Source organism: Rhamphochromis sp. 'chilingali' (assembly GCF_963969265.1).
Source record: "Rhamphochromis sp. 'chilingali' genome assembly, chromosome: 14".
In the NCBI taxonomy this organism is placed as follows: Eukaryota; Metazoa; Chordata; class Actinopteri; order Cichliformes; family Cichlidae; genus Rhamphochromis; species Rhamphochromis sp. 'chilingali'.
Window position 1 is genome coordinate 23,382,345 of NC_137941.1, and position 19,260 is coordinate 23,401,604.

At 42.3% G+C, this 19,260-nt stretch overlaps 1 protein-coding gene across 1 annotated transcript in view; it reads left to right on the top strand.

Moving 5' to 3' along the window:
- The window catches only part of klf12b (Kruppel like factor 12b), a gene marked incomplete at its 5' end in the record, with an annotated part of 40,376 nt that overhangs the window by 15,500 nt on the left and 5,616 nt on the right, over positions 1–19,260 (top strand). Inside the window, 4 exon segments of the mRNA XM_080902165.1 lie at positions 1,691–1,773; positions 7,559–8,096; positions 12,233–12,368; positions 18,554–18,711. Coding sequence (XP_080758291.1) covers positions 1,691–1,773; positions 7,559–8,096; positions 12,233–12,368; positions 18,554–18,711 — 915 coding nt within the window.

Here is a 19,260-nt window from a genome sequence, read left to right on the forward strand (position 1 = left end):
GGATTAAATGGACTTTAGGCACACGGGGAAAAGATTGCTACTTTCAAGAAGTTCTAATTGTTTTGCTTTTCCATCAGCAATAGAGTGAGCATTTAGCACAGTGAAGAAAAATGAATAGAAAAGGAAAAAACAACAACTTTTTGATGTAAGAATAGCAAACCCCTCAGGAAAATAAAGTTTTATCTTAAGTGTCTCTGTCTGGAGAGGTTTGGGTTTTTTTTTCTTTTTTTTTCTCGTGAATGAGGAGAAAGTGCATTTGCCATAACGGTGGTCATCCCGGGGAAAACAAAACCTCACTTTCTGCCTCTCTTAGTGCACTCCTCTCTTCTTTTCCTCCTCAACACATGGCTTGAGGCTGGACCGAGGCTGCAGCTCCACCCGCCCAGTCGTTACCATGGCAACGCTATCTGGGCCTACCAAGACCTGAAGCCGAAGGACATCCTGGACAACAATACAATAGCAGCACAGCCAGGGTACCTGAGGGACTTAGACCTGTGAGGCGAGATCTGGGGGGTTGCAGATTGAGGGAGTAAATCCTCCCTCTTTCTCTGCCTCCCTCACACACTCAACTCACAAACACAGTCAGGATTAGCCTTTCGCTTGAGACTCTGAGAGGTAGAGGAACAATACTTGGCATTAAACAGTTTTGCTGAAACAATTTTTGCATAAGAAATGTTTTCCGATAGCTGTCTTGAGTGGATACTTTGGTGAGTAAAAAACAAAAACAAAACCCAAACGTTTAGTAATTGAGCAGGCCACGGGGATTTTGTGTGATATGCAATATGTTTAGTGTGGTTAGATGGCCAGGACATAAGGTAAACAGAGATAATGTATGTCATTCATTACCGCCTCAGCTTTTATTCCTCAGAATTAGAATGGTCATGATTGCCGTGGTGCTGCTGACTATGAGGACTGGGCCGCAAACCCCGCTGCTGGTGCCAGCAGTGGAGAGTAATAGAGATGTTTAGGGTCTATTTGCCTTGCTTGCATTCCTCCATGTACTGCTGCTAAAATAATAAGAGGGAGGGTTACCTCAGGTCGGGCCCAAGCTGAGGGATACGGAACATGCATTGTTGTCATTGGCTCCATCTGAGTATCGCTCTTAAAGCCACAGTGCGGAGCTGAGGAGACGGGCACTGCTGCCCACTTTACAGACGCACCGTGCTCAGAGGCAGAGGGATGCGTGGATCTTAAGAAATACTTCAAATAATAATGTGAATTAATGAATATTACATTACACCTTTAGAAGTGCCACAACTTCAAACGGCGCTCATTGTTTTCTCTATATAAGTGGCTAAAGAGGAAAACTCTGAAGACGGGTTGTGTTCATGCCTTTGCTGTTGATTAACTGTATATGAAGCATGTGTTTGTATTCCATTGAAGTCTTAAGAGGATTTCTTTCAGTATTATTAAGTGTTATTAGCCCCACTGCAGCCCACCAGGCAATTCGAAAATCTTTATTATAAAGAAGAGGGACTCACAGTTTGTGTGCGTCTTTTTGTGTGTGTGTGTGTTTGTGTGTCAGCTTCTGATGATTCTGAAACATGAAGTCATGTCTATTTAAAATGTGTTTATTTCTCAGTGGGTGTGAGGACAACATTGTAGATGTCCATGTGTGAATAAGTGAGTGTGGGACCTGCTTAGTCATGCTAAAACACCCGTCTTACACCTCCTCTGTGTTCCTTCACAGGCAGGCTAAGAAACAGGATGTTAATGCTTGACGGAATGCCTGCAGTCCGAGTCAAAGCCGAGCCCCTGGAATCGGAACAAGGGGTAAGAGAGCAGTTGTTTTCCAGACAATTCCTTTTTTTTTTCCTGCTTTCCTTTCCTTCTTTCCTCCTCCCGGCAATGGGCTGATAATCACTCCCAGGCCTAAGCAAGTGAGTGACTGAGTGGGGGCTTAGAGGAGTGGTCGGAGAGCATGGTAGTAAGAAAAGAGAAGAGAAGAACCAAGAGGAAGAGAGCCACAGCTGGAGCAGGAATGCACTGGGGGTCTTTTAGGGAGGTGACTGGAGCCAGCGGAGTCCACGCTGGCTGGCTGGACGGGTGGGTGAGGCCTGTGCAGATGTAGCCTCGTCACTACTCTGAGGAGGAGGAGGGTTGCATGGGAAACTAAATCTTATCTATCTCTGCCTGTTCCTGCTTCTTGACATCTCTCAATTTTCCTTTATCCTCCCTCTGGGGTTTCTCACAAAAACACATGCACACATTAATACAAGCAGACAAACAACACAGCATGCCACACTCCTTCTCTGCACACACTATTACGGCTTCATCTGCTGCTTTGTTGTATCCTTTGCATGCCTCTGCTCTCTCACAGAGCTCCATGTCACCTCCGTGGTGTTTCTACACAGAGTAAGAGCTTGTCACTACAAGCCCATGTGAGCGCAGTTTAAAAATTCCACCAGCAAATCTGTAATAACTTTGTTTACCCGGTCGGCTACATAGAACAATTTACTTTCATGAGTTCATTTAAATGTATTGATCATGTTATGTATAACAGAGGCACCTCGCGTAAGCTTTTCATGGCCCACATACAGTATCAGTGCTCTCTGGTCTGACGTACCTAGAAATAAAGTGGTCTTGTTATGGTGAAGCTGTTGCTAGGTTACAAGGGCTCTGTGTTGCTGGCATAGCTGTGTGTGTAGTGGGCGCAGACCACTTAATATTTGTAACCGTGATGAATTAGAATTCACTTATTATTGATTTCCATTCATAACCTATCAATAACATTTTTAGCTCTCTAATAAATCACCAAGATCACTTTGTGGGATAACGGAATAGTTTCTGTTGAGATGAATCTGGGAGCATTAACCTGTGATGGATGAGAAAAATACGGGCTGCTGATAACCCGTCAGGTTATCTCGGAGGCCTTGCAGAGAATTGTTTGGCTGTGGAGGTGGTTTGTGTTGATAAGAATTGAATCTCCACATCTAAGGAATTGGCATAGAGGGAGCAGGTGGTTACTTTCTGGGTGTCCTTTCCTCAGCTGCAGCTTAAGGGTTTGAGAGCTAGGCTCTTGCGCTGCTACCTCATACCTTGGGTTTGAAATCATTCTCCTTGTAATGATGTCAGTCACAGACAGGATGTGAGCACTGCAGCCCACACAGCTTTGAAGTGCACTAAGATCCAATCTTGCCCTAACAGACCGAGCTTCCCTTTAGATGGCAGAGGCAGACAGACAGTTTAGGCTGCTGCAGAAATGTGGTCTTCATTTGGGTGGCGTGGGGCCAAGGGCTTGCTGGAAATGGTCTGCCTCGTTAGACAATTCGCCTGCAAGGGGCTGGAAAATCTGCCCCGCTAACCATTATCCCCTAATAAAGACAATGGCATGAGGACGGAGGCAGGCAGGCAGGTTGAGCGGCTCTTGCTGTATGTGTGTCAGGTTTGTAAGCATGTGTGGGTTTGTATCTGTCAAAGTGAGAGTAGGGGTGGCTTAAGTTTTCCATTTCTGTTGAGTTGTGTTTGAAGAAGAAAAAAAGGCAGAACTTTCGTTTCTGCATGTTTTGTTTATGTATAGACCGTTCTAATATTTTGACGAGAGAATTTTAAATAGAGTTCTTACTTCTCAACATTACGGCAGCACTCACAAATGAATGGAAACAAAAGGTATAATACCAATGGACTAAAAAAAGCAGTAGATTTACTTTTATAGGCTTGTAATAGTGTTGCAAGTATACTTTTCTGTAAGTGGCATGTTTGATGTCTTGCTGTAAACTGAGTTTGTGCCATATGATCATTTATTGTAGTGCAATTTGCTCACTTACCATTTAGTACATTAAGTTACTTTTAACTACTTTATAAATAAATTAACAGATAAGTAAAGTTTTTTTTAAGAAACAGTGTATATGTATTTTATTTAAAAAGGAAATGTCATTGCTAGAGCGCCAACTAGTCTTTGTTTATAGGACACTTTCCAAGTGCACTGTCATTACAAACATACACAAATGCAGACAGAATTATTAGACCTCCCTATGAAAATTTAGTTTTAGTTCAGAAGTATTTCCAAAGTACTGTTAAACAGAGAAAGGAATTTTTAACACAGCTTGTCCAAACAGCCTAGCCCTATTTTGGATGCTTACATTCAACGCAATGCCAAACTACCCGGTCAAAATGATTAGCTCCTCTGACGTCAATAGTCAACCACGTTGGTCTTCTGGAGGTAGCTCTTCACCGTATGTTTTGGGTCGTTGCCATGTTGAAAGTAGCCAAAGCACTCTAGTTTCATCTCATTAGACCTGCACAGTCCATTGTTGTGCCTGCTTCTAGTTATTGTTCTCCCAAATGGGTTAAGTCATTCACTGGTGCCTCGGTAGTCGTTCTGGAGTCTTTACACACCAACTCTCACTAGTTTTCTTTCAGAGGCTTTGAAATCTTTAACTTCTTACTTCGACCAGGCTTCTTCTGTACTCTGTGACTCTTTCAATTTCTTTTGATTTCTGTTCTTAACACCAGGAAATGTTGTGATAACTTTTTATATGGGTCTTCTACTTTGTGAGCGTCAATAGTCTAAACCAATTTCTTTTGTTTTTCTGAAATATTTCTTGTGACAAATAGAAACAATTTCTGTTTTCCAAAGAAAACTAGTATGTTTAGAAATGCTATGTTGAAAACTCTTTGCTCTTTTAAAAAAGCACTTGGGAAGATATTGCCAGAAAAATTCCATTTCATTGATTGTCCTAAACAATCAACATTTAGGACTGGGGCAGCATATCTGTTTTATTCATAACATTATTCATTCTGCACTTTACCACATGAGATACTTCAATGTCTTTAACTGGTAAGAAGACCTGCTAATACTACATGATTTTAGGAGTGGGCTACACACACTTACTAAGAAAGACACTGTTTTCAAAACACTGAGATTAGCCTCGGTGAATCTAACGGCTTCAAAGCCGACAGGCGGTATAGCTCCGGGCAGACTGTGACACTCGCTTTCTATACACAAAAATGGAAACACAGAGAGACCATGTGCAAAAGCAGCTAGATGGTAGCCCGAGGCTCAGCCAAGAAAGGCTACGTCAGACTGATGCAAGACAAAGTAGAGATGACGGTTAATGTTTAACTCTGTGTGAAATTTATTTAGATAATTTTGTCTTGGTAAATTCTTGATATAGCCACTAGATAGCAGACACTCAACCATAAAAAAATCAAACAAACAAACGAAAAATATAAAATGTGAATTTGAATAACCTAAAGGAGGGACGTGCTTGTTTAAATCTAGACATTGCTAGCATGGAGACTCAACAGAGTGTAACTTTTATTAAGCAAAGCAATGCAAGCGTCATCCGTCTCACTTGAGGTTGTTTGTATAAAAATGATAGGTTTATGTATCCATCTGTGCGTATAAATGTAGCCTGAAGCATGTTTAAGAATACAAGTGTATTCCGTTTCTTTGCCTCTAAGTACCAAAAACGTGTTTTAGAATAGAATAAAATAGAAAATCTCTTTATTGTTATTGTACATGTACATCATCAGCCGTTTGGTTTGGTTTATGCTTTCACACCAGTGGCTCTTTAATTAGCTGCAAATCTAACAGTTGAATACTCAAATAGTATCAAAAAAGTTGTTGTGCGCTGCCCATAACATCCCCACAGTGTCGGAGTCTCTCAGTGGTGCACGGGCTTTATTGTCTCAAACATGCACAGCCGGATACTGATCGCTGTTCTTGCTGATAGAGTTTGTGGCTCTCTCATAGCTTCTCTTATCTTCTTACTCTTTTTTGCACTTCATCACTGCACCATAATTCTTTAACCAAAAAACCAAAACCTTATTTGTAAACTTTGGTTTCATCTTCCTCTTTGCGATGAGGCCCACAAGTTCGATCGTAACAGAAAAGGTAGAAGGGAACCTGTATGACGCTCTCATTGTCGCTGTGCTGGCAGCCTTATGCCACTGTGGATTCGCAACGATCTAAGTTGCTTCTACTGAAGCCTTTACTGATATTTGCTTTAGAATCTCTAAATATTCTATATGTGCCTGTAGGTCGCTCTCGTTCTTTGAGAATAACTTTTAAAAGAGGAGAACTTTATAACGATTCGTCAGCCCCTTTAGGGAAGTGTCTCTGTTTGAATAGTACTGACAAAATTGAAGGAGATGTGATGTTATCTTTATCACAGTACACTAGAACTGATCATGTCTTCCATTTTCTTAATAAACAGCATGATTGAGCTTTTTTTTTTGAAGCAATACCCCTGAAGAATAACACAAACGAAATGCTGTGAAGGCTCATGCCTGAAATCGGTGGTGGGTAATGACCCAGACCATATTTTACTGTGGATCTTGACACGACACCAGTGACTCTGAGCTGAACCCCACTGAGGTTCAGAGTTCATCAGAAAGCATTTTTCATGGGGCATGGTTTGTTTTCCAACTGAAGAGGAGTTACGCTGCGTGAAGTTTTTTTTTTTTTTGTTTGATTCATGGGGTTGTAACACTTCCTGTAGGCTGAAAACAAGTATACAAGTCTGGAGTAAAAATAGTAAGCTACTACATAAAAGAACACCCATACACACCACTCAGAAAAATTCGTAATTCACCGCAGATCGACTCTCAGTCAGCATTACATAAGGAAAAAGAAATGCGAGTCTCTGAAAACAAAAGTGAGCATGAAAACCCACATTAGAGAACATTTTTTCATTTCTCCTGCAGCTGCTATTGGAGTGATTTTTTTTTCCATTTAATTTTAATGAGCTTTTCCTGTTTGATTATTTAAAAAAAATAAAAATCCTGGACGTGCTCGCTCCCTGATGGCACTAACTGTGACTCAGCCTCTGAAAGGCTCCACTGTGAGGATCAACACTGCTTACCACACTTTGCAGCACCCACGTTGAGCAGAGTGAGCTGAGATCAGCCGCATCACATGCAACTCGGCTAATCTGACATTAGAACAAAGACCGCGATATCAAGTAAAGGGGCCAAAGTTTGGGAGCCCTAAGAAGCAAATAGTAGCAGGGTGAGCGTCACATTTTCTACCGTGTGTGTTCTCTATTATCTTTTCCAAGTAAACAGGTTCCTGAAACGTGTGCAGACAGATGGAGAGGTTGTGTTACAGTCTGCTTGGTGTTAAGTGAAAGATGTGTTGAGGGATACGCTAAGCCACCAGCATTGGCCTTAGGAGGCCCATTTCTGAGAGACGGAGAGAGACGGTCAGGAAATTGAGCCCATATGATGTTTTTTCACCGTCACAAAGGAGATTTAAGAGAGAGACAAGGGGAGCCAAGAGAGCTGCGTTTGTGTGGGAGTCATGGAAAACAGGAGAAAAAGAGAGAGTGCAACCCAGGGCAGGAGAAGAGAACGAGGGAGCGAAAGGAGGCGAGTTTTAGAGACGTTATCTTTACTCGTGCATTTCTGTGCGTGACATCATGCCAGTTGAAGAGCTTCACGGGAGAAGTTGAACTCTTAAATGAATATTTTGCTCTGTATTTGTGTTTCATAACAAATATTTCCACAAAAACTATTAGAACTTGGATTTCAGCCATAGAAACACTCTGTCTTTTGAGGTTAATGTATTTTGTGGCATTAAACTGAAACATCACTGTCTCTCTTACGCCCACAGTCACCCAAAGTGCGCCCTTACACTGCGATGGACGGCGTCCCCTTTTTCCTCAGCAGAGTTAAACCGGAACCTCCCGAAGACCTGCTCGCCCACGACCTGCACTTCCACACGCAGACCGAGCCCGTCGACCTGTCCATCAACAAACCCCGCCCCTCCTCTTCATCCGCCACCACGATTTCATCGTCATCCCCCCTCAGATCCGCCTTCTCCCCGTCTTCGTTATCGTCGTCATCCTCCTCCTCCTCCTCTCCATCTGTTATCACCTCAGCCTCGTCGGTGCTCACATCGGGCCCTCTGGTTGCCCCGGGAACTGGGGTGAGAGGTCAGCCATATTTGCACATCCTGCACTCTGTGCCTCCGCCTCCATCCAGCCCTCTGAGCCTGCAGGGAGCCGGGAAGCTCGCCAGCCATGTTCACCGCATCCCAGTTGTGGTACAGTCACTGCCCCTCATGTACACCACTGCCGTTCGATCACCCTCCAGCCTCAACAATGCCATCATGCTACCTCTGCTGGATGAGGCCAAAAGCCAGGGCAAAGGTGAGACCCTGCTCGCTGAATTTGCTCTATATTTATACAGCTAACTTTGTTCTGTTGGGATTTCTATTAAAGCTCTGTCATTATTTTAATAAGATACACTGCAAAAAGTTCAACTATGATTCAGGTTTTGAACTGCTGCCTTTTTTATTACATTTATATTTACTGAGCAGCCTGGGCCCCTGTGAAACTCTAGCCCCACATCTTGTTTTGGTGTATTTTGCATGTTCTAAGACGTACTTATAAGGAAATGTTGCCCTATGGTGTAACAAAGTCAAAATGATAAACATTTTAATGTTAGATTCAATAAAGAGAAGTTACATATTCTAGCTTCTCCTGGCCATTACATTACAAATACTGTGTAGGCTTACCACAACCTAAATCCACTGAGGGTTTTTGGACTTCTATCCTCTACCTCTGCAGTAGAGCTATATCTTGAGGGGGGGGGGGACTTTGAGCTGCTCCCTTATTTCCCAAGGGGTCACGACAGCGAATAGATTCACTTGTTTGAATTGGCACCGATTTTACACCAGACGCCTTTCCTGACGCAACCCTCTCGATTATCTGTGATTGGAACCGGCCCTAGGAGTACGCCAGCCTGTGACTCCTCCCGATCTCAAACTGGGGGTCTTTTCACATCTATGGCAAATGTGTAAACCACTGCAACTATCTCTCAACGCCTTTATCACTGAGCTCAAAGTCTGAAAGGCTTGCGTGGATCAATCTAATCACTTTCTTTCTTTCCTACAAAATGAGCTACCTGCGATGCCCTGCAGGAAAAGATAAAGCAATACTTTCATAATGCAATTTCTGTGTTTGGAGCTAGTATTACCACGTTTTTCAGATTAAAATGTATCTCAGGGATACATATATTTCAAAAGTTTCTGAATTGAATTGCGTACTTTTTAAGGTCAATTTTTCTTCTACACCAGTGAGTTTTAATTAGGAAATCACGTTTTTGTTTTATTGAAAATTACAATTGTATTTAAAAATGTAATGGCTTACCACCTTGTTGGCGTGTTTCACCACTGGTGGCCATCATGATTCCTGATCAGCCTGACTGAAGGATGACCACTCACCTCAACCATGTGACCTAGATACTAATCCAGATTGGGTGAAACCTCTAATAGGACATTTAAGAGTTTGAAAGTGCTGGTACCTGTTCTTAGGCGCTACCTTTTGAGAAATATTACTTTTAAATCCGTTAACTCACTTAAAATAGGTTATAATCATAATAAGCTTCAATGTATTCTTACTAAGAGGTGTATGAATAGAGAAACCGCTCGCAGCTTTCTCTGGGAACAATTACAGAAATTTTTTTGGCTGCACCTGGGTCAGATATAAGGGATGGCACAAACTGACATTTAGCACTGAGGATTTTGAAATGTTAGAGGGGGAAAGCTCAGTGATAAGCTGTGTGGTTTGTTATCTGGCAGGTGTTCTGCTCTGTCTTTAGTCAACACATTGCTGAGAAGGCAGACTGTCATGTCCATGCTTTCAGAATGGCCTCTTCAGAGGGAAGATAAGGCTTAGAGCTTGAACGCCTTGTTTGTGTTTAACAGCCTCCAGTGCAGGTAGCTTTCCCTCTGTCAAGAAGCAGAAGTCTGGGGTAGTCTGAGAGTTAGACCTCTCCGGCCTTGCCTTGGATGTGTTGTTGGTTTTCTCTCTGGGTGTGGTTTTACTGCCAACCACTGGATGAGACCCTACAGTAGGTGTTTCTGTCCAAGTCTGAGCTGTACACAGGGCAACTGTTGGTTGTAAAAAAAGGTTGCTTCTTTTCACTCCCTGCAGAAGGAATAGACACATTAAGGCTCACACCCGTGCATGTACAGTACGTACAAGCAAACAAGCAATGATATGTAATTAGAGCATGTGCTCAAACAGACACTCGGCCGGCTGGGTGGGGTGGTCCTCAGAGATGGGCGTTTTTTTTTGGTTGTTGTTTTTTTTTGCTTTTTAAAATGCTAGATGTCAGTTCCCAGGGAGAGGAGAGAGGAAAAGAAGGAAGGATAGGGAAAAACAAGACTTGCATAATAGGGTGTGGATGGATATTGAAGATGGGTGGCACTCAAGCAGACGCATCCACACACACATACACAGAGCAACATCAGCAGTGCCCGGCTCTGAACGCACCCAGCACAAAGGAAACGAGGTGAATGAGTGCTGGGTGTGGTGGACGCAGTTACTTTTAATGAGAGTGCAAACGGTTGAGAACCAGAACATTTGGTTATTTATTGCATTTAATATGATGTCTACAAAATCCAACATTCCACCATCAAAGCCAAATCAAAAATGAATTAAAGCAATAGGAAAAATATCTATATCTGTCTATCCATCTATATATAGAGAGAGTTTTTTTGTTCCTGCCTTATCTGGAATTTCAAGTGTCACTACTGGCCGGTGGTTAAACAAATAAGTTGTTGACATTAGGCAAATCCCGAACTAAATCCAGCCCCCCTCCCACCCCCCACCAAGAAAACTTTAATGCGATTATTAAAGTTCTCAGCGTAGATATGAGGTGCACACTCACTCGCTTTTCACATACATACACAGGTTGGCCATCCTCTTTCAGAGAAGGCGGGTACCCTTTCTTTCACTGCTGTCTCCCTGTCTCCGGTAGGAGGTTGCCATGGAAACAGGGCTTGACTGGAAACAACAGGAGAGAAAGGAAGAAATCCGCTGCTCTGCCCACCTCTCCACCACTCCTCCTTTGTGTCCCTAGTTCAAAATACCCCCACCCTCCAATCCCCATTTCCAAAACGCGATGTATTTCTAGCTAATTACAGGTTTTCCATAGGGTTCGGCGAGCTGGTGACCACTCTGCATGTCTTAGTCTACAACAACAGCAGAAACCTTTAAAAGCAAAAGCTCCAACTGAGTTACAGCATTATTTCTGTGTCCAACCCACCCCTCCAGTAATAACACCATGTCTGCTCCTAACTCTAGACCATTATTATGGGCCATTATGGCCACAGTCTCAGCTGAGAGGGCAGAGAAGGTGAAGTCCTGATAGCTTATAAAAGCACCCTGGCTTACAGTAGATGGGGATGTTGTAGACCTCAGTGGAAAATACTGTATGTCTCCGTATATTCAGTGTTTCCGGTGATTTTAAGCAAGAATAGCCTTTACAGAACCGTTAACAGTGTACATTTTTTAAGTGCTGTATTAGAATGCCCTGCTGCTAATTCTCCATCTACAGCATGTCTTTGTTTTTTCTTCTGATATTAATTTATTGTGTTATCCGGGATTTTCGCCGCATCTGTCGGCTGAAAGAGAAAGAATGGACAGAATGACTCCAGGCTCTGGCAGCATATCTGATGAGCTGTCCAAGGGACAAGTTTTCACAGCTTGTGGAATAGATGTAACCTTACTGCGTAGCTCAAGAGACAGAAACCACTGAGCTCACTGGCTCAGAGGGTCATGGTTCAACAGCATTGTGGTCTTTTTTTCCTTGTTTTTCATGGTTTTGGTCCATGTTGTCCAAAAGGAAACAAGCACCCACATATACAGTTTGCTTGTTAATTTTCGAGGTTGAAGAAATTAGCAGCTGATCTCTTCAGGTGTTGTGTACAGGTTCGTTGCTATGATGAATAAGATTCTATTTCAGGTGTGCATACTGTATAGAGGACCAGATGCTCACAGTTGCTCTCATGCGTGCACATGTTCTTTTAAGTTGGAAACAGTAACAAATGCGCGAATGTTTTCACACGCTGCTCACAGGCAACAACAGCTAAACAGTGCTCCACCCTGTAGTCTTATCTTTGTGGTTGGAGGCAGATAGAGATTATGTGCACACGTGTGTCCTTTTCGCATGCTACTCTGTAAGTACGCAACCTCTGGGTACAGAGTCACGGTCGACTGTTCTGTCCTCCAGTTAAATGTTTCGTTTGATTGACAGCTCCTGAGAGAAAATACTGGCAAGTACTGAGGCCATCTCAACTCACGCTCAGCTACTGCATACAGTATGCTAAATAATGGCACACAAAAGAATACTTTTGGGGTTATTCGGATGAAATTGTATATAAAGGAGTTACTTCATTATAATTAGAAAGACGCACAATGTGATATGCCTTATAAGTTTACAGCGCCAGCTCCAGTTTCATGTGTCTGTCTCCCATGTCTGTGTCCCATCCTCACAGCACACATAGACCCCAACGGCCTGTCGCCAAGGCAGATCAAAAGTGACAGCGATGACGATGACCTGCCAAACGTGACCTTGGACAGTGTTAATGAGACCGGCTCTACCGCGCTGTCTATAGCCCGTGCTGTACAAGAGTGAGTATATTCATTTTTTTTCTTGAACACACGCCGGAAATCCTGGCGCTGACTTTTTTTTCTTCGCTAACTTTAAAGCCATAAATCAAATGTGGATCTCTGCCATGAGTTGGGTCGGAGTTATGACAACAAGATGCTCAGAAGTATGTGGCTTTGGTTTTTGCGTTCTTTACCAGTGACCGGTGTTAAATTTGGTTACATGAAAGTTTCAGTTTGTTCCACTGGTGCATTATTGTTAGTGCTGGGGAAAGCAAATTTATGCGAACTACTGTTACTTTGCTTTATTACTGAGCCAAATAGTTAATAATGACAGCACAGCAGAGCTCTTTATTAAAATAAGTAGCACTCTGCATTGCATAAAGGGGAAAAAAAACAGCTCACAGAAATAATGCATGAAACTTAATACACGTAAATATGTTTTATAATATAACATCTTATCATGTGTGCACGCATTTATTAGAGGCTTTTATTTTGAAAATTAAATCATCTTCAATGGATTTAATATGGTAAAATTGAAAAAAAAAAATCCCTTTAGTCATCCAAGCCAGTGATGTTGCAGTCTTGAATTTCTGAATAGACAGAGCACAGAGTACTAATATGTTTTTGTGACTCCCTGGAGGAGGGCGTCATTATCAGATCCATTGTAATCCTTAGCATTGTGCATTTCCGTGTGGTTTTGTAACCGCTCTTCCACTCTTTGGATGTGTCTGCGTGGGCGTGCATCTATATGCCTGTATGCATATGGCTCAGACATACTTTATGCCCTGTTCGGCCTACAGACATCAACTCCTGCCGTGCCAGTCCATCTGTGTTGAAATGAAAAGTTGACGACAGCGTATAGAATTCTTATCAGAGGGAGGAAATCAGATGCAGAGAAGCATTTGGCTCGGCCCTGTCCTTGTTGCGCTGCTGCTCATAAACCCAGAACAGTCATAATTGCCAGCCTGGGTAGACTCAAGTTAATACCCATCAGACTTTTATTTAGACTAACTGTAAGGAAAGTATTCCAGGACTCCTTGAGAATCCTGCTAATGCCGTAGCGACATTAACAAGGCTGCCGGCACTCACTGTGTTTTGTAATGTTCTAGCTGGCAGGTTTGACATTGTGTACTAGATGTTGTATTGTTTGTTTGTCATCCATTGGCTGTGTGACCATCTACTGTAATTAACCTAAATCTTTTATTGTAGTTCCAAAGTACAGCACATAATAGTAAAGCTGTGGTTCAGGGGTACAAGTATAGGTTGCTGTGCTTCAGACACACACAAGCACACACGCACCAGAGGACTCAGGTTTCGATGCAGGTTATTGAAAGGGACAGGCGTGCCCCTGAGTGCCACACGTGGGCACCGGGTGGTCAGAGGAGAACAGAGGTTGGCAGGACACAACCTTTCAAAGCCCAAGCTTTCACTATGGCGATAAATCACCAGCCAGGGTTAGCATTGCCCTGCCAGGGCCTGCCCACACACTCACTTCTCTGTGTGCAAAGTGCAGACTGTGCTGTGTGGAAACTCCTGTGTGCACGCTGTGTATGTGACTGTGACTGTGCGTGCGTGTGTGTTAGTGTGAAAAAAAAGTATGTGTGCACTTCTGTAAGTATTAATCCTCCGGTGTGTGTGTGCGTGTTTTGTACTGTATGCATGCACGTGTTTTCTGCACAGTGGACAGAACAGCTGGTTCCAGAAGGAGGTCAGCCATTGTCAACAGGAACACAGACTTGCATGTTTGTCTGTGAAAAACAAAGCAGTCTGTAGTCTTCTTGAGTTACACGCCGGTTTGGCCGCAGAGAGGAAGAATGTGCGTTGTGTGTTGACATAGCACATGCACTCGATGGACATCTGCACCGCAACAGAAGCCGACTTATAAACATATCAGTCCACTGCGTTGCTATATTGCGTTTCTTTTCATTTAAATGTGTATGCCGCGCTTGTGGAAAGAGCAGCTTTACATAATTTGGCAGCCACATTTACACAAACAGTCACCCAGAGAGCATCAGAGAGGTGAGGTGTAAGGGCGGAGGACGGGAGTGCCTGCAGCCTCCAATAGGTATCCATATATAAATAAATGAGTGAAAGGAGAGTTGGGTAGAGAGCGAGTTTGTGTGTATCATGTGCTACTTGGTCAGCCTCCTCCATATTCATGCGTTTCCCTGGGGATCAGAGGATAGGCCATTGTGGAAGAGTGCGAGTGAAAGAGAGGAAGACAGAGAGGAGAGGTGTGTGAGGCTGGGGGCAGGGGCTTGTGTTGGGAGGGTTGTCTCTGTTGAAGTCTGGCAGGTCCCCAAGGACCTGGGGGGCCAGAGAGCAGGTGGAGGGAGGAGATGTGGGCGAGGTGAGGGGTAGTATCCTCGGACAGGTACAGGAATGCCCGGTGGGCAGTGTTCCAGCGCACACATACACAAACTTGAGCACTCCCTTTCCTGTTTTCTTGATAATTCCACCAGTGCCTTGAAGCAGGTCGTGCTGTTGCTGTGCTCAAGCCGGTGTTGTGACCCCGCTGCGGGTGAGGAGTTAGAAATATGTATTGTGCTTGTATTGTGGGAAATCCCTAATGCAGGTGACACACACTCATTCCCCATGCTCCCCATCTTTCTGTCGTATGTGTAGAGCCCAGTGGATGATGATGGGAAAAAAAAAAAAACCAAAAACGGGGAAACAAAGGAACAAAAACAGAGGTTAGCGCTGTTTGAAATTATTCTCAGCTGTACTTCCCATTTCTTTCTGCTACTTCGGGAGACACAAACAGACACATTCATACAAGCATTATGCTGCGGTGACTCAGGGTTCAAGGCAGAGTGAGTTTTCCTCTGGGCTCTAATGAGAAAATATAACCAATTCGCGGTCACACAAGAACTACATTATAAGCATGAAAGATCCAAAGAGATACATTTTGTGTGCTTTCTTGCATTTGGGATTATTATTAGATTTTTAAAAATGAGAAAAATTAATTTGTGCATCTATAATGAGGTAGTAAAAGTGAAGACTTCTTGTGCGTTTACAACGCTATCGTTGAAAAGCACCGAATTCCTGCCACTTTTTTTCTTGTTAAATGCTCTTAATTGACATCTATCAGATTATCAAAATAGTCATATATTATATAATAGTAATAATCAGGCAAATCGCATGACTGTACGTGTATTCATTGTGAGTGTGTAGCAGGAGCTTAAATCAGTAGGTCTAGTAATAACTCTGTCACAGTATTTTATATTCAGTTCTCTTTAAGCCTTTAACTTCTATTGCTATTTTTCAATTATGCACTGAATTCTGCTCACTGGCTTTTTTGTTGTGACCCAATTTCCTCACTTGAATCATTAAAATGTCATTTAAGTGGGATTAGAAGTTTTCCACTGTTTACCTTTATGTCACTGGTGAGCGGTGGTGAGCAATGGGCGTTCTTCTTTGAGAACTGGAACATTTCTCACTTAATTTTTTTTTTTTTTTTTTTTTTGCAGATGCACAAAACGTCTATAAATACTCCCACTACTGATTACACCAATCTGTCACTGAGCTCTTGAAACGCAGCAGCGTTGTATTCGGTGAAATAATTTATGATGGTTGCTTGTTCTTTGTTTTAGAAGCTGTTGTACTCAGACCTTCCTAAATTATATCATAATCATGAAGTCACTTCATGGATGAAGTCAGAATGTAAACATCCGCCTCATCTGCTCGATGGTCTGAGCTCAGAGTGTATCCACTGGCTCTTCTCTTTACTTTCCCGGGCAGACACACACGCAGAGTTCTACAGCACCTCTGACTCTAAATGGCCCTCTAAATTTTCATCTAGATTATATGTGATGCGGGAAACTCATCAATCATTTTGAGAAAAGGAGTTTAACTCTTCGTCTTAAATTCTTCATTTGTTTTGTCATCACGTTACAGTGCGATATTCCCTGAGCTTAGAGAGTGAGAGAGAGAGAGAGAGAAATGAGAGGGGAAATGGAGTTCACTTCATATCTGACCCGTGTGCTCATTTCCTGTACAGCTTCAGTTTGGCAGTAAGCCAAGAGTAACAGGTGATCTGTATGCATTCGTGCGCTTCTGTTTCAGTGTATTTATATAGCCTGCGTATAGCTATGTGTTTATCTTTGTTGTGCGTGTATACTGTATCTGCATTTGACTGTGCTTTGGTGTAAGACAGAGAGACAGGAAGTGGGTTGTGTGCGGTGGAGACAGTTCACTGGAGGGCCTGTCTGGCAGCCCCTGTTCCTCTGGCATGATTTTAGCAGTTCCTCCTCCCGCTACTCTGCTTTAATTGTACCCACTTCAACCTTTTACCTGTTTCCGAGCCTCACAGCATAAGCAGAGAACCCTGTTAAATATATCCCAAATATATCACTCCTCCCCTCTTTACAAAACAGAGATGTTCTTGTTTTCGCTCAATATCGTATCTCAGTTTTTCTCGCCAGTTTGCCGGCTGCGTGCACGAGTCATGTGTTGTGTAAAAAGGTGCTCACTGTTGCACAGTCAACAATCATGGGCGAGGCATGAACTTCTGACCGCCTCTTGCTGCCTTCTGGATTTCTCTCTGGGTTGTGTGCTTGTGTGCAGCGCTGCCTTCAGAACACAAAGATGACAGTACATTCAGATTAACTACAGATATGATGACTGTACTCTGCAACTGCGCTCACAAACACTGGCAAGTCAGACATGCATGTGAAACCGCACACACATGCTCACTGACACAGGCACACACTTTGCAGCATTGCTTCACAATGACAAATACAGTAGACGGTGATACTGACTGCTTGTTGGAGAGGAAATGCCAAAATGCAATGAGTACATAAATCACTCACACAGAGATTTTAAAAAAGACAAAAACTTCTTCATCTCACCACTTTTGCTTTAACAATAGTATTGGAACCATACGAATATCAGCCCTCTTACCTTACATACTTTTTCAGAGGTACTTAAGTAGAGTTGCACTGCCACCTGCTGGCAAAGCTGCTGCTCTGCCACCTTCAACGTGTCTATCTTTCAATATTCACTGTATACTGTCTTTTTTTTTGCATTTCAAAAATACATATATGTTGATTCCGTTTAGAAACGCACTACTTTTTACAAGAAAGAGATAAAATGGTTGTACTTATTGAGGGCATCAAAATCATCCACAAATCAGAAGACTGGTGGTTTGACTCCTAGAGTCTGACATGTTGAAATGTCTTTGGGTAAGATGAACCTCAAATTGTGTGACTGTGAGCTCTAGATCAAGCGCATAAAGCAAAGTGCTGTATGAACATCTTTGTGCACTGTGTGCTTCCAGTGTAAATGCGTAGTGAGCTCTCACTAAGCACACAAAAGCACTCTGTAAATACCAGTCTGTCTTTTATCTACACACCTTTTCCTCTCTTAACACAATAACTAGTGACATTACAGCCGGTATGACGGTTATGTTTTATGTTCTTTTGGTTGCATAAAACAAAAACTTAAACCTTTTATTGCAAATCATCATCAGCTGTTCTCCTTGTTACCATCTGGCAGACGTTACAGGAGTCTGCCTGCTCGGACTACAAGACTTAAAAACAGTTTTTACCACCAAGCCATACGACACCTCAACCACAACACTTAAACACACACACTCCACAGGACGCACTCAGAAGCTACCTTGCAGCTTCACAAGTATTGTTATTAATATTTATATTTAAAAAGTGCAATACTGTAATTTTCTGCTGCTCATTCCTGTGCAATATCCCATCTGCCCTCCCGTCATATTTCTTTTCAAGATTTTCTTATTTAATCACTAGTGTACATATATTTATATTTATAGATACATATATATTTAGTCATCTTTTATCTTTTACCACGTCTCTCTAATATTTTGCTCTTTACTATTTTTCTATTTTTTTTATTATTTTATTTTATTATATTTTATTATATTTTCTTCTACTGTACCATGCTGCTGAGTGACTGCTGCTCGTCAAACACATTTCATTGCAATGTTGACCCTGTGCTAACTTGACAAATAAAACTGAAAACTGAAACTGAAATGGTAAATGGTGCAATAATGCAAGTTAAATAAACACTGCAATATTCTTCAGCAGGTTTTGAATTGAAATGCACTGCAAACTTTAATTAAAATGACTGACTTATTCTTCAAAACTTTCAACAACTGCTCTTTATCACGGAAGAAGACAAAGACATCATCAGACTCTAATAATGTTATCTGTTGCTACTTTTTGTCCTCCTTGCAGTTCCATGTCCCCGTTCAGTATCGACAGCATACGGCGTCCTCGGAGGTCGGAGTCACCGGATTCCAAAAAGAGAAGAATCCACAGATGTGACTTTGAGGGGTGCAATAAGGTGTACACCAAAAGCTCGCATTTAAAAGCACACCGGAGGACGCATACAGGTCAGTAAATCTACGTGTGAGAACAGTTGTTGTGAAATGCTGTTATTTTATTTTGATGCTGTTAAATGCTATTTGTTTAAGTCTAAGTGAGGTGGCATTTCACATTTTGAGAAAGTTACTGCTGAAAACCACTTTAGAGTCTTGACTCACAGAAGAAGAGCGTTGAGCAGCTAAACTTATTCTTATCTGTCTCATGAACGCAGTAAGACAAGACAGCATACGGCATCATGGAACGTTTTAATTACTTTTTGAGAAGGCTGAATTGTCCTTAACATTATTTATTTCATGAAAAGTGCTAAAACAATTACAGCCGTTCCTACTGAAACGATCTCCCATTGTTGTGGACGGACACTGAAGTTATAGCTTCCTTAAATCATTTCAAGCCTCAGAGTCTGCTTTAAGTAAAAGGTGTATACTGATTGTAAATTGTATGGCTCCCTGGCACAACGTTATAGCACCACACAAGAAATTATACATTATTCTGTTCACACATTGAGAAGAACGTTACTACTCTGCACACTTTTTTTAATGGTCAAGCATTATTTAAAG